Source organism: Perca flavescens, chromosome 17 (assembly GCF_004354835.1).
Source record: "Perca flavescens isolate YP-PL-M2 chromosome 17, PFLA_1.0, whole genome shotgun sequence".
Taxonomy (NCBI): domain Eukaryota; kingdom Metazoa; phylum Chordata; class Actinopteri; order Perciformes; family Percidae; genus Perca; species Perca flavescens.
This window is the reverse complement of record NC_041347.1, coordinates 2209929-2233966: the sequence shown is the minus strand read 5'-3', so window position 1 is coordinate 2233966 and position 24038 is coordinate 2209929. Positions and strand designations below refer to the sequence as shown.

Sequence of the window (24038 nt, the reverse complement as noted above, 5' to 3'; positions counted from 1 at the left end):
CAAACACAGAGCCTCGCCGCAGCTAAACCTTCTTTGCAGCCATATCGCCACCGACATTTGTTGTCATTTTGCCATGTCTTACGTCTGTATGATTTGGCCAATTGTTCATCAAAAGGTTTGTGAGTGTGTGTGTGTGTGTGTCAGTGGGTGTTGGGTAATGATCAGGTTTAAATGATGCCCTACCTTTTAGCAGGTAGCCTGATCACAGTCTAGCAGGGGGAAGGTCCTGTCGTTTGAGGGCCAACTTCACCCGTTGGCTGTGTGTTTTGGGTCTGCATTGTTCTCACTGTCATGACAATGCAATATAAGGGTTGTTTTAGACAGTTATTCTAACCACAGGACATCACTCATCAATCAATCATTTCTTTTTCATCATTCCATCTGACTGCTTATTGAGTCATTTTGGATGAAAGACAAGGAAACTCAGGCTGCGTTCAGACACGAAATATTGCAATCCGACGATTTCCCGCAGGATTGTGCGGCGGTGGGAGTGTCACTAACCACTAACATGGCTCCTTTGTGTTTTCTTTAACCCCAATGTAGCACAAGTAAACTTCATATTTCACAATAGTGATTATACCGGGCATTTTCCCAGTGGGCCAACACATTTTTGGGCCAAATCGCAGATATAATTTATGGGCCTTTTTTTATGGCCTGACCTAATCAAATCCAGGAACCCCTTCCCCCACTCCAGGCCCTGAGACACGAGCTGTAGCCTAATAGTTATGCTTATGCTGGAAGTTTAGCATCCACGTTAAAATGGACAAACGACCACCAAAGCGCAAGGGAGCTGACGAGAAATTACGGGAGAAAAAGATTAAGAATCTACAGGCGGATTCCTCCAAATGTGCCAAAATTTCTGACATATTAGGGGCTGTAGTTGCTGCTTCAACATCAGCATTACCTGAAGTAGAGGAAGGAGGAGACGTGGATGGCTTTACAGAGAAGCAGAAACAACATCATGACAGGGAAGAAGCCGAGCAGGAGGAGAGTGACCATGACAGGGCCGGGGGAGCGAGTGAGGAAAAGATGGAAGAGAGAGTAACAGGGACTCTCAAGAAGGGAGGGAGGCTGTGTGTGTGTGTGTGTGTGTGTGTGTGTGTGTGTGTGTGCGTGCGTGCACGCGTTATGTGCGCCTCATGTCATAACAACAACAAGCAGTTTGGCTGTAACATTAAAGTTAGTGGCTGTCAGGTAACTGCTTAAGCTTACATTGAAAATGCTAGCAGTTACAAGCATCAATGTTCCTTGAATTGTTTAATTAGCTAATGTTATTAAGTAGCATTGCAAAGCCAAATTGTTCTTTTCCAGGGCAGCTGTAGCTTTTGGGAAGGTTTATGGTTATGGTTATTGTATTCAGCAGACAAGTTAGTCCAAAGGGACAAAATAGGAATCTTACAATAATTAAAATTAACAGTAAACAGTTTTTAAAAGTTACTAAGCCAATATTGAGCAAAATAGTAATACTAACAATAATGGCAATACAATATCAAATATCAATAATTTAAAAAAGAAACAAATACCATAAATACGCAAATCATAACTAAGAATTAATTAATTATTTAAGTGTAAGCTCAACAGATAAGTCTTGAGAGCCCTAGACACTAGGCAACTCATATCATAGAATGACCGCATATTGTAAGAGGACTGTCTGCAGGGAATGTGTCTGAGTGACCAATCATGGTGGGTGTGGGCCGCCTCGGCCAAAAATGCCAGGGCCGATTTTTTTGTCCCAGTCCAGCCCTGCTTACTCCTCTTCATCCCCTGTGGGACATAAGGCTGCAAAGAAATCTCTCATCACATTTATTCCTTGGCAACATGCTGCGCATCTCCCTGTGACATGTGCATCTTGTCCAGCAGCTCCTCCAACTCAGACACACCAGCTACCAGGGCCGTTTCTAGCCCAAAAATGGCCAACTTCTTCCTAAGAAGGACAGCACTGTTGTTGCCAACTTGGCCATTGTTTGTTGTGACTGATTCACCTCTAGTCTCTAATCTTTTCAGATTAATTTAAATAAAAAGGTTGATGATTAATCATATAATCATTTTCAAAACATTCAAAACTGTTATTTCTGTTTCAGAAGGCAGCAATAAATAACTCATTAAAATGTAGAGCTAATTTCATACATTAGCAGTGAAATTAAGGCATTATAGTCATGATAATAGTGAATATTTTTAGATTATAATCGTACCAACAAAATCTATAATTGTTGCATCCCTAGTGCACAGTTTTTCAACTAAAAATGTAAGTGCTGCCTTATGGGTTACATGTAGATGTAGTCAGAGAGTGCAACAAGGTAAGCCTCTCAATATGATTCTGATGGCATATTCACACAGGGCTAAACATACCTATTTAACATTCAGAATAAGACTTTCATAACCAAATGTCACAAGTATATATTACATACTCTGACAGTATTGTCCTCAGAGGTTGTCAGTGAAGACATAGCATGAATTCAAAAGAGAATAGCTCAAACCTCAACCCTGTAATCGGCTTTTAACCGATCCACAGTGTACGGAAGTGGACTAGGGCAAAATGTGAGTTTAAACTCATAATTCTCATAAAACTCATTTACTTTGCTACGTTTTGGTTTAAAAACATATCATTTGCTACATTTTCACCTGGCATTCACACTGCTCTGGCGTTTCAGAGCCCCTAAACCGGAGACATTTGAAAACACTTCTGACCCGTTTTGGTTTGGAATCTCTGGGGTCGTATTGCAGTCTCAACGGCCGCAAACTGAGACCTTTGGCAACACGCCGATGTTTCGCTGCCTGATTGGGTCGGAGCAACAGGTGCCTCCTATTTACCCCGGTACGCGCATGCCCAGTATACGAGAATGTTGATGAGATATGCGGTTTGGGCGTGCTAGTTTAAACGGAGATTAGTTCTTCTACTGGAGCTAAAACACTTTGCTTTTGGCTCAAAACTCAGCTTAAAAAACCCCAAAACATAGCAGTGTAAGTGTAGCCTCAGTATAAAGCCAGATTCCTGAGTTTGAAGTCAGAATTCTGACTCTTTACTCTGAATTCTGAGTTTAAAGTCAGAATTCAGAGAAAAAAAGTCAGAATTCAAATATTATTATTTGTACACAAATTAAAGGGCTACTGATATAAATTAAACATACATCATCTTAAGCTGCATCTACACAAATGGAGACATCACTGTCCTGAATAACAGGAGTGAAAAGCATGTGCATGTGTTGTAACTGCTTCACTGGGCCGACTCCAGACAGAAGCTTTGGTATGCCTTTTGTGTACAAATCTTACGCACATGCAGGGGTTCTCTGCTGAGCTTTTCACTGTAGCTGCTCCTGACTGATAATCACTTCATAATCACTTCCACTACAGCGCAGTTGTGCTGACGGAGAAAATACATTGTGTAAGCGCGGTCGGGCTCCATATGGGTATGCTTTATGACACTGATCCAAGCTGAAAACGATGATTCTCATAAAAGTTAAAGCTCTGACAGCTGAGGCGACAAAATGGAGCTTTTACACTTAACAACTTAGGACAAATAACTCGTTAGAATAATGAGGAAAAAAAAAGTCAATGCCGTTAGTGTTGCCTGTGCTTTTAATAGCTCCGTCTGCCACCTTTCCTCTTCATCAGTTAAGGGCTGTGACTCAAAGATAATTATTTTCATTATTTCGTGGACACAGTGAGTGAGTAACAGCGCTATGTCTCTATCTCCAGGGGCAAGGAGTTTGGTCATGACGTAGACTTTATCGTGACCACACCGGAGCTGGGGAAAGAAAAGAGTCTGCTACCCAACATTATTAACGGACTGAAAAAGCAAGTATGTACTGTATGTTGTTTCCCTTTTTTTTGAGGATGTTTAGCCTTGTTGATCATCATTTGTGAATAAAATAATAACATATACTTATTAGGTAGCATCGGTTTATATTTTGGAAAAACAACTGCTGTATAGATTTATTTATAAAGGGAAATTACAAAGGACAATATTATAGAATAAACAATAATGCAGATATCCTTTTAAAACCTGTGTGTTTAGTGCATGTGGCAAAGAGCCACATGCACATCCACACTACAACAGCAACAGTGACTTTCCAGATCTAATGGCAGTCCTGATACACAGCAGGTTCCATAGGTTTTTTTTTCTTACCTAGATTGACTCAGTGGGAAACCTGACAGTCTTTGTTATCCACAATACTTTTCATGTCTGGCTTGTACACGGTTGCGGCCACTCGAAGCAACCCCTTTACACGTGTGTTAATGTATTTTTACCACCTTTTCTACCCCATTGTTATTGCTGACAATGGCAGTAACTGTACCAAAGAGGGCTCGCTAACGCTAGTAAGCTGGGCTGCTAACCCTACATACTGTAATCTGGTGAAACAAACTTCAACATCATCGCAAGTTAAAGGGACAAAACAATAATTAAATGACATAAAACAGGAAAACATAACCTAAGGAGCAGGACGGGATTTAAAGGAACACGCCGACTTATTGGGAATTTAGCTTATTCACCGTAACCCCCAGAGTTAGACAAGTCGATACATACCCTTCTCATCTCCGTGCGTGCTGTAATGCTGTCTGACGGCTCCAGCGGCATCAGGCCAGCACAGAACATGCAGGTGAATGGTTCCAGCAATCCTACTGCTCCGAATAAGTGACAAAATAACGCCAACATGTTCCTATTTACATGTTGCAATTTGTAGAGTCACAGCGTGTACAAAAAACAATGTAACATGAGACACAGCCACCTTCTATCCCTAAACAAACCAGGAACTATATTCTTAGGCGGAAGAATATAGTACTTTGGCTGTGGAGTGATATGCTTGCAGCAAGCCTGTCTGAGAATATAGTTCCCGGCTTGTTTACTGTTAGAAGATGGCTGTGTTTCATGTTACGTTGTTTTGTGTACACGCTGTGACTATACAAATCACAACATGTAAATAGGAACATGTTGGAGTACTTTTGTCACAATTTGGAGCAGTAGGATTACTGGAACCATTCACCTGCAGGATCTGTGCTGGGCTAAGCTAATGCTGGAGCCGTCAGACAGCGTTACAGCACGCACGGAGATGAGAAGGGTGTGTATGGACTTGTCTAACTCTGGGGGTTACGGTGAATGAGCTAAAGTCCCAATAAGTCGGCGTGTTCCTTTTGACAACTTCTTGCCTGAAGGTAACCTCTTGCAATGTTTCAATACAAGTTGGTCACTTCTCCAACTTTCAGAAATATACTCGGAAGCTCACAGCAGCCCTTCTTTTTTCATAAAACTTAGAGAGAAAGGTGGTCCAAGGTTGAGCCGATTTTGTCGCCTTTAATGGAAAGAGATTGGAAAAAGGTGAGTGAATGAGGTAAAAGAGAAAGTGTACAATTTGGCAGGTCACTTTAAGAACTTTTAGCCGGGCTTTCAAGGACCGTCGGCAGCCCCTTAATGGAAAATGGATCCAAAGAGGAGGGGGGAAAAAAAGGAGTGGATGAATGTGGAAGAGAGACAGACAGATGGCGTCTGATTAGAGACAGAGACAGTGAGAGTAGAAAGTGAGAAAATGTGTGAGCGAGAGATAAAACACAGTGACAGACAATGTTAACGGCAGGCTATGTTTACTTTCAGATAATGGTCTAATTATTGGCTGTACTCAAACGATGACAATTATTTGCTGCTAATATCACAGTAATGCGACAAATGTCAATGAGCTCCAGAAGTGTCTGATTAAAACCCAGTGCATGTAAACACATTTATCTAATTACATTAAACGGAGCTCCTAATCACAAATTGTGCAAACATAAGTCCAGCATGTTCATTTTTACACCCACTGCTTTTACTTTGTCCAGCTTTCCGGCTTTATAAAATTAAATTAAATTTCAATAACACCACTTTTTGCATTTAAAGGAAAGGAGAAAAATTCAAGTTGGTGTAAAATGATTTGATGTGTGATGCATAGATTCAGCCCTGAGAGGAGGAAATAGCATCTGCAAGTTCAGTTATACAAACATTGATTGGATGTGCAATTAGATGTCTGGCAAGCGTGACTCACAAGTAAAGAAGTAAATGTTACTTTCAACATTTCAACTTTCAACTTTATTTTTGTCCCCAGAGGGCAATTGGTTTTGCAGCAAGGTATAATACATGAAAAACAACATAGTCATGCAATTCAAAGGGAGATGTTGGGTGGCGGGTGGTGGGGTGTACCAGTGGGCTAGAAGATCAACAGTAGTCAAGCACAGCATCAATAACGTCAAAAAAAGCGGCAGAATGAGGACACAGCCACAAATACACAAGTACAAAGTAACCAGACATGTTCGAATGCATGATCAACATCTCTTCCATCGTAACACAAACTGTCCCCATCAGCAGCATAGACATCATCATCATCATCATCATCGTCTCCATCATCACCATCATCACCACCATCATCACCGTCCACAGAAACCCCATCATATCGCTAACTAAACTATACACTTTGTGAATTGAGGGGTAACTACCTCCTCCCCTAGACCGAGTATACAAGTGAAATGGCTGTGGGGATTGAAGGAGTACTTATACCAGTCCTTCCAGAAAAATGCAGAGTTTTTTTGTAATTGTTGCGGGCAAAAATCCTTGATATATTATACAATGAAATTGCGGAAACTTGCTAAAATTGCGGTGTTGGGACCATCGGTGGTGTTAAAACTGATTTTAACCAAAAGGCCTCAGATTAAACTGACCTCTGGAGACAAGACACACATGTGGCACAGAGCCTGAGACAAAAGACAGGCCTACATGTAAGTTCCACATCCCTTGCTCCAAACTCCTTCATGAAGAAAGGAGATACGAAGGGTAAAAAATGGCTGAATGACCATGAAGGAGTGGCCAAAGTGGAAAACTCTAAGAACTACAACCTTGTAGTTCACACATTCTCAGAGATCTCTGGATCCACATTCGCAGAACTTGCAACAATTGCGGTTTGATGAAAAAGAGAAAAAAAAGGGATTCCCCCAACACCCTGCTTTTCGATGATGTTCATGTCGCATAATTATGTCACTTCATAACGTTCTCATTGAAACAGGGGAAAATGGCTCCTCTTGTGTGAAGTAAACGCATAATTTTTCAACTTTCTGCTAAGATATATGTGACTTTTTTGCAACAAAAACGCGGGGATTATGAAATCATGCAAGCCCCGCATATTTTGCGCGGAAATCGGCAATTTATGCGGCGAAAGTGCGGCGTATTGGAAAAAATGCGGCCCCCACATAAATATGCGGACTTTGGCTGATTATGTATTGAATTATGCGATTGAATAATCACGTTTTTCTGGAGGGACTGTTATACCTGTTACTCTTAATCACAGGGAATCTGAACCTAGAGCCAGAAGGCATACGCCCTGTTATGATGAAAATAGACATGATTGTTTTTGCCTTGCCATTTGAGATTCTTAAAGAATTAGTAGCCTTTAAAGCAGTGGTTCTTTTTCTCTCGTGCCCCCCCTTTAAAGCTGTAGAAATGTTTCATACTACCATTCAATGCACATGATTATCTTATCACATTTTTATTAACCGCAACACGTTTGAGGAAACTAGTAACTAAAGGAGCCAAGTAGAATTGTATGAACAAGAACATGAACGTTATGTAATTACATACAAAAGACGATAGGCCCTTCTGCTGTATTGAGGGTGAACTAGAGAGCAAGATAAGCTTTGACTGCTTGATGTGCATCACCAGTTATTCTTTTCATCCCTGTCACAAATAGGTCTATTTTGTACTTTACGTTGCTAGCAAATTAATCATATGTTTTTATCTATTTACAGTTTTTTACAGCAGACATTTTTGAATTGCCATGCCAGTAAAAGCACAGGTGGAACTAATAACATATGTTTCTGGTCCAGTACTTATTGCAATGCAGTGCAGCATATAATAATGTTATTAGTTATACACATGTCCAAACAACAGATTCTCACTCCCATCTTGGTCAGGTGCCTTTGTCGTTGTTATTGATGCTAAAAGTCTCTTTTAGCGTCATATAACTCGCTTTAACTAAACGCTCATTGTCGGGACTACATTACTATGTTAAGGAAAACGGGACGGTTGAGTTTAGGAAAAGGTCGTGAGTGGGCTTACGTTTCCGTGACAAGCGGGAATAACGGGACGGTTAAAGATAGCCTGATCTCACAGAATTCCATGAAATGAACACGGCCCCTTAACTCAAAATCTGTGGGTGCAGTTTCACGGAAAACATTCCGTGATGGGCCCACGGAAGAATTCCGTGAAATAAACATGGCCCCTTAAGTTAAGGAAAGGAGTTCAGGCACGGAAGCTAAGAAATTGATTTTAGCCACCTAAAAAAAAAAGCCCACCTATTTTCACCGCTTTACTTTGCCGTCAGGCAGCGCTTTCCCACCGGGAACTGTAGCCGTTATCTCCATCCATGCTCTCTTCAAAACCACCAGACAAAACAGTAATTCAGCCTTGCAGGACACAGGAGTTGCTGGTCTACTGCTGGCTTGACCAGTTAGTTTGTTTGTGTTATTGTGTCACTTTGGTGTTTTTAAAGGGTTAGTTCGGATTTGAAAGTTACACGGTAACACAATCAATCTATGCGATCGAGGAAGTGGTGGACCAGCAACTCCTGTGATCCACAGGGTTAAATTACTGTTTTTTTTCTTTTGTTTTCACAGCACAGTGATTTGACATTGAAGAGTTGTGGGTCCCTATAAACATCCCTCCTCTATACTATTTGTGAAGCATAAACTTTAGTCGAGCAATTATACTATACAAAAAAATAAATAAAAAAAACACGTCACCGTGGCAAACTTACAAACTTACTGTTGTAAAATCCTGAGGTGTGAAATCCTGTCTCATAGCATTATAAATCACGGTGCAGTGTTTTGGCATCTAACAAGCCTTCAGTCTCATTTCTCTGTTACTCTATAAGTAAACTTTCTGGATCATTCTCTGCAGCTTGTTGCATTGAATGCCCACTAAGAAAATCAGCCCTAGTGTCACCTGTCTAAACAACTGTATTGATTAAAATAGAAGTATAGCTATTCAGTAAGATGGACAACTGAAAGAGAACCCCCCCCCAAAAAAACATCTTACACCAAATTGAGGTGTGTGCCAATCACACCACTGAGATTATGTCTCTGTTTAGAGCAGTTTTACCCTGTTAAAATATCTGTATGAGTAAAGTCCCGATTAATGTCATACAGACAGTTATTATATCATATTTTTCCACTAAACGAGATGGCACATGTTACAGCAGAACTGGATCTGACTATTTGTCTTTTCCTTTCTAATTCTACTCCGCTACATTTCCGAGAGAAATATTGTTAATAAAGTACGATGCTTTATTATAAATTAAACTACCCAGCTGAAATGATTAGCCGATTTAACTCTTAGTTGATTGACAGAACTGTTTTGATCGTTTTCAGTTTGTAAAATGTGAGGGTTTTTCTGCGTTGAGTACTTTTATTACTTTTAGTACATTTTCCTGATGATACTTACATACTTTTACCTAAGTAACATTTTGAGGATTTGAGTACTTCTTTCATCCCTGCAAATGCATTTTGGACAATATCACGTACAAAGAATGTACAATAAATGGCTTTCTATAACAAAATAAAATAAAAAAGAAGGCAGAGGATTTGTCAACACAGCTTTCTCCCTCAGATAAATGCCTGGTCAGAGAGGGTCATCAGAGGAGACAAGTGTTTGATGAAGAGCATGGCCGCGCTGTCTAGCCTTGCTTTCGGCTTCTTTTTTTTTGTCATCTCTGGGTTTAAAAACATAAAATAAAACCCTTCTGTCTCTTTTTCATCCACACCTCCACATGCCTCCACTCCTTCAGCGGTCCGTCCTGGCGATAATTACCTCCTACTTACCGTACGTTATCGCGGGCAGCTCTCACCTCTGGCAGCCACTTATGTTCACCATAGGCGGAAGGGAACGAGGTGAAGGTGTGACATTATGTGTGAATGTGCGGGGATAAGGAGCCAGAAGGGATGTGTGAGAGTGAATTAGGCGGGTAGGGCAGGTGTTAAAAAAGGCTTCAGGAGCTGAAGATGGGGCGGCGTCCAGTGGTGGAAGAAGAATTCAGATCCTTTACTTAAGTAAAAGTGGTAATATAACTCTGTTACAAGTAAAAGTCCTGCATTGAAAATGTTACTTAAGTAAAAGTAACCGCAGGAAAATGGAAATGATCCAAACAGTTCTGTCAATCAACTAAGAGTTTAATGGTCTAATCAGTTCAGCTGGACTTGTAGGCCGTTAATACAGCATGGAAACACTGCATCGCTAGAAGAAATATTCATCTTATTCACTCTTGTATTGAATCTTAAAAGTGTGACACCAGCTGTTTGTTTATTGTGTTCCAGATTAGCAGGTATACTGTATCGCTGCAGTGTTGAGCCTTCCCCTTGGTTTACTGTCTGAACACACTGGTGTACCTCTGAAATACCTTTTATACACATTTGCATGTGCAGTTAAGTTCTCAGGTGTCAAACTCTGCAGGACTTTATGATTTTCTACCATAGCAAAGGAATTATTTGGCGAAAACAAGGACATGGCACTGTGGAGTACAGCAAAATAATGTTGGGTAGTTTAATTTATAATAAATGTAGTATTTTATAAACTACACGTGTTATGTGCGCAAACATCTTAATTTGTAAAGTAACTAGTAATTAAAGCTGTCAGATCAATGTATTGGAGCAAAAAGTACCATATTTCTTTCTGAAATGTAGTGGAGTAGAAGTGGAAAGTGTCATGAAAAGAAAAGCACTGGTGTAGTCTAATGTATTGTAGTGGGTATACTGTACTGTATATTTTTGGTCATCATCATAGACAGTTAAAGAAATGGACAAACAGATCCCGTTGCTCTGGACGAAGACCAGTGAAGGATATTAGAAGCACTTTTCCGGTGAGCGCTGAGCGTTACTGCGCAGCCTCCAACTGAGCTTGAAGACGTAGATGTGACGTGAGCAACGTGTCTGAAAGTTGTAAGTCTTCTGGTAGCTGTGCCGAGAGAAATCTCAATCAAATAGCGCACGCTATGCTTCCACATTTTGCGTAGTATTTATCAACCCTGACACCCATCAGGCAATCAGCGTCTTTCTCCGCTCACTACCGTAAATTGTGCTGTAGCGAAGCGGTACTTGTGCTATGATACGGCTGAGTGCAGACTGCGATATTCCCACTGCTGATGCTATGACTGTTTGAAATGATCCTGATGCCAATATTTGTAATGTAGCGAGGAGTTTAACAACTGCTGGAATGGGATGTGAACGCTGAGTGGGAGATTCAATTTCATCTTTGATTTCTTCCAGTAACTCTAATATTGCATGGCTGCTTGATCTGTAACGCTAAATGATGTTGTGTTCACTGACAAAGTGTGATTCTTATGTTAAAAAACATTTTCAGCCTCGCCTATGTCTTCGTCTTGCTCAAATTACTGATGCCATTTCACCAGCGGCATAAAGGTCTACGAGGAAACTCGATTGCGGATGGTTCAGACCTGCTTTTAAGAGGCGGAGAATTTCCCCCGCAGAATAGAGGCGCGCTCTTACTGACAGTCTTTGTAAATACCACGGAATATATAATTAGGTGCACTTTGCGCTTATCCTCCCACCTCTTTGGGTGTAATTCCCACTTTCCCCACGACCCTCCCATGAACGCATATTGAAAGCGCAACTTGTCTCTTCTCGCTCATGTGGCAGACAATCTGCGATTTTACCCAAGTGCGCCCTGTTTGTAAATAGCCCGCATCGGTTACGTCCGTCTTTGCAACCAATTAGCGCCTGGGGGGCGAGCATATCATAGTGTGGGGTCTGGGTGTCCTCCCCCAGGAAAATTTTGAGTGTCAAAGACTTCATTTCCTGCATTCTGACACACTTTTATGCACCAATTTATGGTGTAAATACCTTTATTTAGCATATGCGAAGAAAAAAACACAGATGACAATTCAGAATATATCAAAATTCTAATGGAAAGTATGTTGTTACGTACCATTGCACATTTTTAAGTGGGTATATGGAAATCCTGGAGCTTTCTTAGTGGGTATAGTGTGTTTACCCACGTATCACGTAGACCACCACTGGACTCAAGTAAAGTACAAGTACCTCACATTTCTACTTAAAGTGCTCACATTATGCTCATTTTCAGGTTCATTATTGTATTTAGAGGTTGTATCAGAATAGGTTTACATGGTTTAATTTTCAAAAAAACCATATACCATATTTTTGTTGTACTGCACATTGCTGCAGCTCCTCTTTTTACCCTGTGTGTTGAGCTCTCTGTTTTAGCTACAGAGTGAGGCATCGCACTTCTATTCCATCTTTGTTGGGAGTCACATTTGCGCAGTACCTAGGTAAGGACTGCTAGCCAGTCAGAAGCAGAGTATGAGGGGGGTGCAGTGCTAGCAGCTAGGCGAGCATTATAACGTGTGTTACAAAGTGACCACGTTTGTCTCTGAAGTAAAGGCTGGACTACAATAGAGCTGTTTGGAGCAGTTTGTGAACAGTGTTTTCTGTTGGAGATGGTAAGTCCCTTTGGGGTGGACTTTGGGCTTTTTCACTTTGTAAACCTATAACATGCACAAAAAAGATATATAACACAATAAAGCAAAGGGGAAAAGCCAAAAAGCATGAAATGAGCACTTTAGTACAGCACAACAGAACAGAAAATGTACTTAGTTACATTCCACCACTGTCGCCGTGATGATTCTTCTCAGCGGGCTGGATGGAACAGGGCTGCAGAGGGGAGAGGTCCGCAGGGACGAGGACACAAGAGACAATGATTAAGTGGCGGTAACGGGAGGTTGACTCTAAGTCGTGTAACCTTGTCATCTGCAATCAAGCCCCCCTGGGGGCCCACGTGTCTTCACTCTGGCCCAATATCACGGGCACCCCCCCCCCCTCCAACCCCTTCAGCCACCCCTCCTCGACCTGCAGCCTGCAGGGAGTTAAAAATACATCTATCTAGGAACGTCCTTGTGAAAACGGGTTCATAATTTTTTTTCTCCCCCGCTGATATTCTGAAAGCATAACTTGGGGGCAAATGCAAGGTCAGCCACCAGCTTCTGTGGCAGACAGATGAGATTCTGCTTGGCCCCGGCAATTGCAACAGAGAGACGGAGAGGGTCATGTTTCATCCTCCAATCATCCATCATCTCTGTCTCTAAATACTAGGGCTGCGACGATATGCTTCTTTCGCGGATACATGGGTGCCGATTCCATTTGTGTTGCGGTTTTCATTTATCGCGATTCTAGAAGTATATTGCGATTCGATAGCATTGAGTGTTGCGATTTTCAAAAATGAAAGACAAAAAAAACAAATTGTTTTCTAAGAAGAATGCACATTCGGTCAGTCTGACATTTATTTCATTTAAAAAAAAATTACATAACATGGAATTTCCGCATTTTCTGCTTTCGCTCTGTTTAGCTGGAAACGGATATGATGTAGTCAGTGGTACCATATAAACAGGAAATATTTAATTTTTTTTTTTTTTTAAAGTCGCAAAAAAACCTTGATTCATACATGGATCAATTTTCTTTCCCCACCCATACTAAATAGTGTTGCTTTCTGAAGGCTGAGCGCTGTGTGCATTGCCACCATTAGAATGCCATTCGGCTCTGTCTTTACTCTTCTGCATTTGGTCCATTTTTTGTGGTTATTTTGCAGTCACATTGAGTTTGTCACTTTGAGACCTTAATAAAATCTGAGCACTAAAGGCTACTTTGACTGACGTTGAGAGGACACACATACAGACACCCATACCGCCGCCCTTTAATTCCAGCAATCGGTCTCTTTCATTCCACCGAAGCTGCGAATCAAAGTCGAAGCACAGTTCAAACGGCCCTGGCTAACGCGTGCTAATCTGCGACTTGAAGCCAGGTTTTGAAGTCTCTTTCTGTTAGTCAAAGAGATTGCCAGATGAGATCAGAGCTCCTCCCCTGCCCTCATCCTCGGGATGCAAGTGGCCACTCACCACTCTTTCTCAAGAAACCCTGAGTAAATAATCAAATCGAAAGAAATAAAAGCTCAGAATGTTCTTTTATCACAATTTCAAAAGTCATGTTCACTTGACTTTTCTTTTCTTCAGTGCTCAGAGGCGAAGCTTTAGGGGGGGAAGATTATCTTCCAGCTGTCCTCTGTAATTCCCTCTGTAAACAGTTCTGGTGGAATAAGCTTACTTTCAGATGCTCGCTGACATTACCTGCTGCGTGGGAGATGATTACAGAGCGCTATTGGGCTAAACAGCCCCCGGCGATACTGAGACGGGGAACTTCATGTCATCCTGTTTTTATGGTGGATTTGTGAGTGAGTGTGTGTGTGTGTGTGTGTCAGGCAGAAAAAAAGAAAGAGACTGAGAGAAAGCAGCTCATAGACTACAGTGTGTGTGTGTGTGTGTGTGTGTGTGTGTGTGTGTGTAGGCAGGAGGGCCGCAAACTTTATTGAGCAAAGGGCGTCCATAGTCAGGTACTTAATAGTCTGTTCAACTGTCATCATAACTCATTAATACTTTTCTCTAAAGGCGTCAAAATGATTCAAGGCTTAAAGAAATACACTGCCAGGAGGGACCGGAAATATCTGCCAGAATAAGACGTGGCCTACATTTGTGGCCTCATGCATTAGATGGGTTGCAGACCTTCTCCCACAACTTGTCTCAAGTGTGGCTCGCGGGGATTTTAATTTCAGATTAGTCGGTGTTTAAGTGCTTTTATGCTGTCATTCTGGCCTCATTATCTAAGTGGGAACTGTCACCGCCTTAAGCTAAGCTATTACTGAATGTAAAGGGAACTTTAAGAGGCCCCTCTCCCTGCCTATTATAGGAAGGTGAGTGGTTATCTGTAATTGCGTCCAGGGGTCCAGAGGTGCAGCAGAGGCTGACATCGAGACTTTTTGACTGCAGTTTGGGCACCAAACGAGTCCACCCCTGAAAAATAATTAGAGGTGGAAAAACGTGGAGGAGGCTGGCGATTTCTTTGAGATCTGCTTCCAGTGTGTCGCTCGAGGTTTTCACCGTCGCAACCTTGGATTTCTCACTCCCATGTTTCTCAGTGCCCTCTGGGAAGCGATGTCCTCATTTGATGTCTTGTGCAGTTCGGCAGTGGGTCAGGGGCGGGGCCAGACGTTATAAACATTCAGGTCTCAGCCCAAACCTAGGGGAGTCCCGCGGCAGGCTCCTCCAGAGAGATTTCTTTTCCAATTTACAGCAACTATATGCACTATTTTTCAAGCCAATTCATAATAGAATGCCTAAATTATTTGGGAAAAACATGATAGCTGCCAAGGGAAAATATCATCCTGTAGAGCTTACATCCTGTTTTCTATCTGAAGCCCAGTTCAGACCAAAGATTTGCGACGAGACGAGTTGAAACTTGCAAGTAATTGCAACTACTTTCAACGCACCGGTCTGCAGCATTCTGAAAGCTGCCAGTTCACACCAATGCGCGCCCTCTCTTCTCTAGCTCGCTCGACTGTAGGTGCATGCATGCGTTGGGACTTATGGGATTAGTTTTGTGACTTTAATTCCAAGCAAAACTTCTCAAGTATCAAACAAAAAACACTCAGCAAAACAATTGTCACCTCAAAGGTAAAACTTGCAAACAAAACATTTGTGTAGTTGTAAACGATTGGTCTTTTATTGTTTACAGTTCCCTCTGCTTCTTTCTCAATGATCAGTCTTTTGCTCTCTCCATCACGTTTGCAGTCATGCTCCCAGCTTTCTCCTTTGCGCTCCCTGAGTTTTTGCTTGCGATTCTGACACAAATATCTCGCGTGGGCGGGTCTTACAGTGGTGCGTCCCCATTGGCTAATGAGTGTTAAGGGAAAGTTTGAGTGACAGTTCAGCCTCAGTGCTGGTAAACTAACGTTAGAGACTCAGAGTCTGGTCTGGAGGACACACAAGCCACTCCTCAGGGGATTCCTACAAGATTAATAAAGTGTAAGTATTATTAATATCTATATTATCTGTGATCTACGTTGCAAGCATGGTTACTAGACATTTGTTGTTTCGTTGTGTTGTTACTAGCTAGCTAGCTAGTAAAGCTTTTTTAAGTTAGCATTTAATGTTAGCTATACTGCTAATGTTATCTAAAACTTGTAGCCACCGGCTACCTTACTGAGCTAATAATTTACCATGGGAATCATGTATTCTTCGTAAGGCCTTACTCAATGGAGCTGTATTAATTATCGTCTTCTCTCTGTAGAGACTACGATGCTCTCCCAGGTAACCGTAGGTTAGTAACGTAGCTATATTATGGTCTATTAGGAAAAATGATTATCCAGCTAACTACTAATTGTTGTGGTTGCTATTGGCCTGATAATACACAATGCTAGGGCATTGGTTAAGTTGTACAATGTAGAAGCTGTGAATATAATGTATTATATCTAGAGGTCGACACATACTGTACAGTACAAATGCAGTGTTAGCACTGCTTAACTGGTTCATCTTTATAGTTTTGTGCTCATCTGTACTTTCCTAGTTATGACAAAGACTGGCTATCCTAACTCTAATTACATGTCTTCTGTTGCATTTGCAAGCAGGTCAGCATAAGGAAAATGTTCATAGTGTTTTTAAAGCCTACACATTTGCTAATGGCTACTTAAAAGCAAGTTATTTTAATTGTAAATCACACAACCTTGGAAGCTTCAGTTATCAGTAAGAACTTTGTTACCATTTGATTTGTGTAAGAAACTTTGTTATAATTTTCTATCACAGCTCACATCAGGCAGCAGGCCGACCAACCAGGAGGACGTGGGAGCAGCAGAGGGAGAGGAGCCTTTAGTCTCTCTGTGGAGGAAACACTGTGTGCGAAGGCTTCAAACAGCCAGGGTGTAGACCAATAGTGTATGTATTGATCATATTTTGCTCAGATACACAATAACCTTTTTCTTTGGTTTACTTGTAGATTCTTAGTCCATTGTATGTCAATATATCCTACTACAGTATACTGTCCTGTAATTTAATTTGTGTTTACATTGTCTTCCTGTAATTATATTTTAAAATGCACATAATAAATTAAAACATTTTTTTACATTTACCCTTGTCTGTTTGGTTCATTATATAAAACAGGAAATAAGGTTGAGACTATTATAATGCTTTATTTTTAGTCCAATATAAAACTTCACATACATAATGGATATTTGAACATATTTTGCTGGGGCCCCGGTGGTAGAAGAAGCTGGAACTCAGTGTCAGTCATTATTTGCAGTACATCACATGTCAGGGTCAGTTTTTCATCACCAACAATACCCAAACATACTGAGTAATTGGGTTATGTATATATTTCACATATTCAGTTTCCCCTAAGGCAAGCTGTATTTCTCTGCTGACTTGTGTCTGTAACAACACGTCTGAGGGTGGTGCAGGAATATCACACACAACTCCTGGACGCCTGGGATCATCTGGTCTCCTGAGCTCACTGATGGCCCACCGCTCCAGTCTGGACAACAGCCTTTTCTGCAGGACAGATCTCTGAAGGGCTGGGATGTGGCTGTAGTCCTTAACTTCCTTGACTTCTTATTGTAAAGCTTGAAGTACCTTATTGGATGATAAAAAGTGTTTGAAATTAGCTCAATAATAAATAATTGTAATAAAGCCTGCACTCTAGAAACATTTTTCTAGCTTTCCTGAACACTACTGGAACACTTATTTCTGGAATATTATTGATCACACTTTCTAGATTCCTACCTCCACGTTGACTACATGTGTAAAGTAAGATATGGCTTCCTTTTGAATTTAGCCAGCCACCAGGACACTTCACATCACATCAAACCATAAGGATCACTAAGCAAAGTATTTTTTCAAGGGCCTGGTGTGTTAGTTAAAGTACATAGTTTGGACAGTAGTAACACTATGCATTAATTCTAAATATTGTTGACATTTACAGTGCTAAAAAATACAAAAAATATGTCCGTTATCTGCCATCTTAAGGTAATGCAAAGAAAGAAGAAACAGTGTGTACAGATGGAACATTATCTAATGTATATGTCGAACTCTATATATAATACATTACATTCACAGCTTCTACATTGTACAACTTAACCAATACCCTAGCATTGTGTATTATCAGGCCAATAGCAACCACAACAAGTAGTAGTTAGCTGGATAATAATTTTTCCTAATAGACCATAATATAGCTACGTTACTAACCTAAGGTTACCTGGGAGAGCATCGTAGCTCTGCTCGGTTCCTGCAGGTCTCTACAGAGAGAAGACGATAATTAATACAGCTCCATTGAGTAAGGCCTCACGAAGAATACATGATTCCCATGGTAAATTAGCTCAGTAAGGTAGCCGGTGGCTACAAGTTTTAGATAAAGTTAGCAGTATAGCTAACGTTAAATGCTAACTAATCTTGTAGTAATCCCCTGTGGAGTGGCTTGTGTGTCCTCCAGACCAGACTCTCTCTAACGTTAGTTTACGGTTTAGTCTCGTCACAAATCTTTGGTCTGAACTGGGCTTAACTAACCCCAATTGTCTTCATCATTCTGACACCAGAACACAACACATGTTGAGGATGACTCATTTTCACTCCTGTCACCTAAAAAGAGGCCAAACTTGTCTGTTTCTATTTTTAAGTTACATAAGTAGTGTAGAAATTTTATTTTCTGACATTGGGCTGGAGTAGAGTTCACTCAATAAATGTTAAACTGACAAATCTGCTGCATTTTAATTGAAATGTCATAATAATCTGGGCTGCTCTGATTGGAAATCCAAGTAAATATGGTCTTCAATACTCTGAATTAAATATAGTAGGCTAACAGAAGAACATTTACTCAATCATATTTGATTTCTTTAGGGAATAGCATAGTAGTAGTAGCCTAGATCAATTGAAGTTTTTTTTTAAAAAAAACCTAAAAGATTCTGGGCTTTTGAAAAAATACATTCATTCAAGATCACCACCGCCCCCTCCGCCCCTGATGCTGACTAGGTGTTAAATGCTTTGTGATTAACCTCAGTCACTGGCTGGACGGGGACGAGTGGCTGCCCGCTGCACTCGCTTTCCCAATTATTGTTATTTAAGGAGAGTGCGGCAGATTTATGGACAGTGAGAGGAGAGTAGTATCCCAACAATTACGCCGGACGCTGGAATTAAATTGACAATTTGTAATCTTAATCGCCTTAACCCTCCTGCATCCAGGGAGAGGCCCAATCAGCCAGGCCATGCCTCGGAGGAAATCAATTCACAGACTCTCTCCTCTCTCTCCTTTTCTGCCTTTCCCGCTATCTACTCGTCCACCTAATTCTCACTTTCTCCAACAGGTTGAACACTTTATTCTCTGACTCTCTTGCACTCACTCCATTACACTCTTTTTCTGCACTTACGGCTTTGTTTCTCATCAGTGACCCTCTCTCCTTCTCTTCTCTTCAGCACACTGACATCTTACTTGGCAGAGATTTCCATTATCTAAGGAGTGGAACCATTTACCAGGGTATGGGCTGCGGCCATCTACTATGGCTGACAAGAGGCCCGTCTCTCTATTGGATCTTCAGCCATCCCTTTTTTTTTAACACTCCAGGCTCAAATTAGACTGAAGACAGGTCTGAGGACATGTTCACACAGTGGTCCATGTCCTTTTACTGGCAGCCATAGCCCTTTACCTCTTTTTCCAGCCATGACAAAAGTGACTGGGTATTTAGCTTATTTTAGCTAGTGACGTTGACTTTGCTCTTCATGTAGTCTATATCCACGACGTTTCATTTTCGGGATTGCTCTGGTGCCACTGGAAATGTCACTCTTTTGGGCCGGATATCCATTACCTTCCACTTTCTTTGTGTTGTAATTTTAAACTCCGGTGGATTTCTGAGGACTATGGTTAACTGCTCCTCAGATCTCTGCAGGGTAAATCCAGACAGCTAGCTAGACTATCTGTCCAATCTGAGTTTTCTGTTGCACGACTAAAACAACCGTTGAACGTACACATGTTCAGTGCAGACTCTTTAATACTAGCCATTCACAAAATAAAATAAAATCACAATTAACAACAAATCAGAACATCTACTACTAGACATATTCCCAAGAAAATTCTTCTGATCAGTATTTTCAAGTTTGTTTAAAAAACTTTACCTTGACTTAACCCTTTTCAATACCTCCAGGCCTATATCTAAGCCACCTTTTATTTCCAAGATTTTTTGAGAATCTGGTTTTGAAGAAAGTTGCAGTGCTCATGGAAACCACAGCACTGAAACCAATTTGTGTTCCAAGATCTTATGATGAATCCAGAAACAGCGAGTGCTCTGTGATTACAACATCAGGCCACAAATGATTCCAAGGTTTTCATAGGTTTCAACTATGGGGTTGGTTTCTCTATGTCATCCTACCTGTCAAATAACAGAAAAAGTCACGTTGTTGCATTGAATGGCTCAATTCTAGGTCAGACGACTGGCAATCATTTCCGCATTCCAATTCTCCCAATAAAAACCTTTACTTCAATATATTAATGACATCACTTTTTAACAGATGTAAGGGACTCAATGTCATCAACACGTTCTGCAGCCTGTCTGTGACAATAGAGAAATCTTTTTAAGTAAACTGAATCTGTTGCTCCCCTAACAAATACTGTAACATCAAGCCATGATTTAAAAACATTTTACCGTAATTGTGCTTTTTGATCCAAGTTTAAACCTTGAGCAGTATTCCAGTAATTGAGTCTTTTAAAAACATGAAATGGTTCCTGCCAGTCAGTGACACATAATCCCACAGGCTTCTGATATCCTCTCATCTTAATTACCGTAATGCTAACAAGGCATGACTCAGCTCTGGCAATATCTTCAGTGCTTTTGTTCAGGACTAAGAGACCACATCACTCACAAATGTGTAATCCTCACTTTGGTGTCAATTTTAGAATTGATGAATAGGGTTATTTGATACGTTTAAGGCTGATCAACACTTTGCTTATAGATTATACTTGAGTACTTTTAACCTTCTATGAGCCAGTGTGCCGGCTCTGATCCTCAGATACAGTTGTGCTCTTTTTGGCTGCTCTGAAGTCTGGGCTAAAGATGAAAGGTGACCGGGTTTTTGCTGTCAGAGCCCCTGGGTGCTTGAGAAAGATAGACTGGCTGGCCTCTTTAAAGTCGCTTGCCAAGACTCACGCAAAAAGACCAGATTTTTTGTTAATTTAATGTCAATATTTTAATGGTAACTTTTTCAACCTGGACCCTATTTTCCTATGTTTTTGTGTGTAAGTGAATGATTGGAACAACAATCTTTAAAATCGGTCCAGTAATAAGCAAGGCCGCTGCTGTCAGCAGAGGCAAAACAATCTACAATAAAAATGATTGGGCGATTGCAGACCTTCAATTTACGTCCACAAAAGTGCTTGTTTTGCCAATGACAGGCTCAGATTATTTTTCTAAGTGTCTGACAACGTTATGGAAAGAATCCCTACAGAGATCGGGATTTCTGATAAATAGTAAGATCCTTTTTTTAAACATAAAAACATCCGCCAAATTGGTATCACTTAACCCACCAGACTCCATGTACATAAACATTAATTTTAGCATCGTAAAATACACTTCATTCAAAGTCGACAGAAACAAAATAAAACTATCAAACGCCGTCTCGGTTCGTCTTCCCACTTTTCCAACAATCACCACACACAACAATCACCACACACAATAAAAACATAATTTACAGATTTACATGTGAGAATATGCTGGCTCTAGACACACTAAAAGTATTGTTTATCTGGAGTCTGGTGGATTTAGCAATAGCAATCTCTGAGCTGTTTCTGGTTAAAGAAAAAAGGATTTTACTCTTTAACAAAAAGGTCTATCTCCGTAGGGATCCTTTCTCTAACGTAGTCAGACGAAAGTGACTATGCATATTTGCCCTATAGGATTACGTTGCAGCCCGGTTTGCGCCTGCAGGTCACAGCCTTCTCTCGCTCAATACTAGACCAATTTCAAAGATTTTTGTTCACATTAGTCACTTAGACACCAATGCATGGGAAAAATAGGCTCCAAATTGAAAAATCCTGAAATTAACTTTTAAGCTATGAGTTTTACAAGTAATACTGTTAGTGGTTGTAGAGAACATTTTATGAACTGGTGTTGGATATATAGTAGGCTGATACTGTATATAGTAGAAACAAAACATTTTATAAAGAAAAAGATCTATAAAACCCAGTAAACATAAATGATAAATTTCTACCAACATCTATGCTAAAATACTTAATTCGTCTCTCTTTTCACCAGGGCATTCTGCTGTTCTGTGATTACCAGGCCTCCACCTTTGATATGGCAAAGCTTCCCAGCTACAGGTTTGAAGCCATGGACCACTTTGCAAAGTGCTTCCTGATCTTGCGGCTGGAGGCCAGCCAAGTGGAGGGAGGTCTCCACAGTGCCGAGGGGGACAGCAGGGGTTGGAGGGCAGTGCGTGTGGACTTGGTGTCGCCACCTGTGGATCGTTACGCCTTTGCTCTCCTGGGCTGGACCGGCTCCAGGGTATGAAGGTTAAAAATAGATGAAGATAGATAATAGTCTATTTTCAACCTTGGTGGAATCCTTGATTTTACAAAACAAAAGGAAAATGTCACTTTTTTTTTACTACAGGGATGGCCCCGCTTCCCAGCATTAACGCTTGGTGGGCTTGCCAATAGCGGATGAGGGTCTGGCTAGTCCACACAGCATTCTGGGATGGGAGAAAAACGTGCTTTCTTTAAACCAATCACAAACCAATCACGCTCAATCACGTCTTGGCCGGTGCTAAGCGCCGGTGCCACGGTGCCTCTGCAAAATAGCCTCGGGAAGGAACTTGTTTTGGTGGAACATGTGTACGTTCAAAGTTCAATCTGAGTTGGACTATCTGTCCAACTCAGCTTGGACAGATAGTCTAGCTAGCTGTCTGGATTTACCCTGCAGAGATCTGAGGAGCACTTAACCATAGTCCTCAGAAATCCACCAGTTTAAAATGCCAACACAAAGACAGTGAAAGGTAACGGGCCTCCGACCGAAAAGAGGGACATCCGGCGGAGTTTCCGGAGGCAACGAAGCAATCCCAGAAGTGGAGCGACGTGGATATAGACTAGCTTGCCACTAGGGTTTTCAAAACGGACCAACCAAGCCTTTTACGCTTATTTTCGAAAATAGTTCAACGAGATGTGATTCTGAAAACATTTTACGCGAGAAATAGGCTATGCAGTTGCTGAATCTGTATTCCCTTTGGATCCACAGCGGTCAGTTTAAAAGATTTTCATGAGTTTTCAAGAGGCGGCGAGTTGAGCTGGACGCCCCTGATTTGCATAAAGTAGCCCAGACCTCAACTTGATGCAAATGAGAATCAGGCCACTCGACACCCCGCTTCCCGAAAGTTGCCGCGGCGCTACCAGAATGCATTGCAATGGCTGCTTACATTGACAATAAATGGGAAGCGTGGAAATGACGCTTGCTGTTGGACATGTACCATTACCGTCTTTCAGACCAATCATTGTCTCCATTGTCTCATTCAAGTCCAGGTATTCTTTAGTCCTTGGTAGTCTGGCTCTAAGGAGACATACATTTTAGACAACTAAAACATCATCTAAGAATAAAGAAAGATATAAAAGTTCAATTTTAATTTCAATTACATTTTTATTGTCATTCAGCATGTTAGACACGGAGATGATATATATATATATGTATAGAATAAATAGGATAAATAAAATCAGTTCTTTAAAAACAATCAACGCGACAAGTATTTCAGGGCATCAGCAGTCCATAAAGTGCATCAGCGGTCCATAAGATAAAGTGCATACAGTTCAATAAAATGCATACAGTTCTTTAGGGAAAAGGGATGGCAGCAACACATAGTAGACAGTTTAGTTGACAGTCCTTGAGTTCACAAGCCTCACCGACTCTGGGTAGAAGCTGCGCTTTAGCCTTGTGGTCCTAGCATTAAGCTGCGCAGCTTCTTGCCGGAGGGGAGGGGATTAAACAGGTTGTGTGCTGGGTGAGAGGGATCTCTCATGATGTTGGAGGCACAGCTCCTGCATCTTCTGGCATAGATGTTGTCCAGGGAAGGGAGACTGCAGTTTGTGATCTTTTGCAGCAGATTTAACTATTCTCTGCAGGGCTGCCTCATCCGCTGCAGAGCAGTTCCCAAACC

At 41.1% G+C, this 24038-nt stretch overlaps 1 protein-coding gene across 3 annotated transcripts in view; it reads left to right on the top strand.

Annotated features, from left to right (window-relative positions):
- dntt (deoxynucleotidyltransferase, terminal) overlaps nt 1-24038 on the top strand; it is a 136954-nt gene that overhangs the window by 67054 nt on the left and 45862 nt on the right. For 2 of the 3 annotated variants that reach the window (XM_028604289.1, XM_028604288.1), the window contains exons 8-9: nt 3697-3799; nt 22151-22399. In XM_028604289.1, coding sequence (XP_028460090.1) covers nt 3697-3799; nt 22151-22399 — 352 coding nt within the window. The remainder of the gene's footprint in view (nt 1-3696; nt 3800-22150; nt 22400-24038) is intronic. The other variant, XM_028604290.1, reaches the window with a different exon arrangement.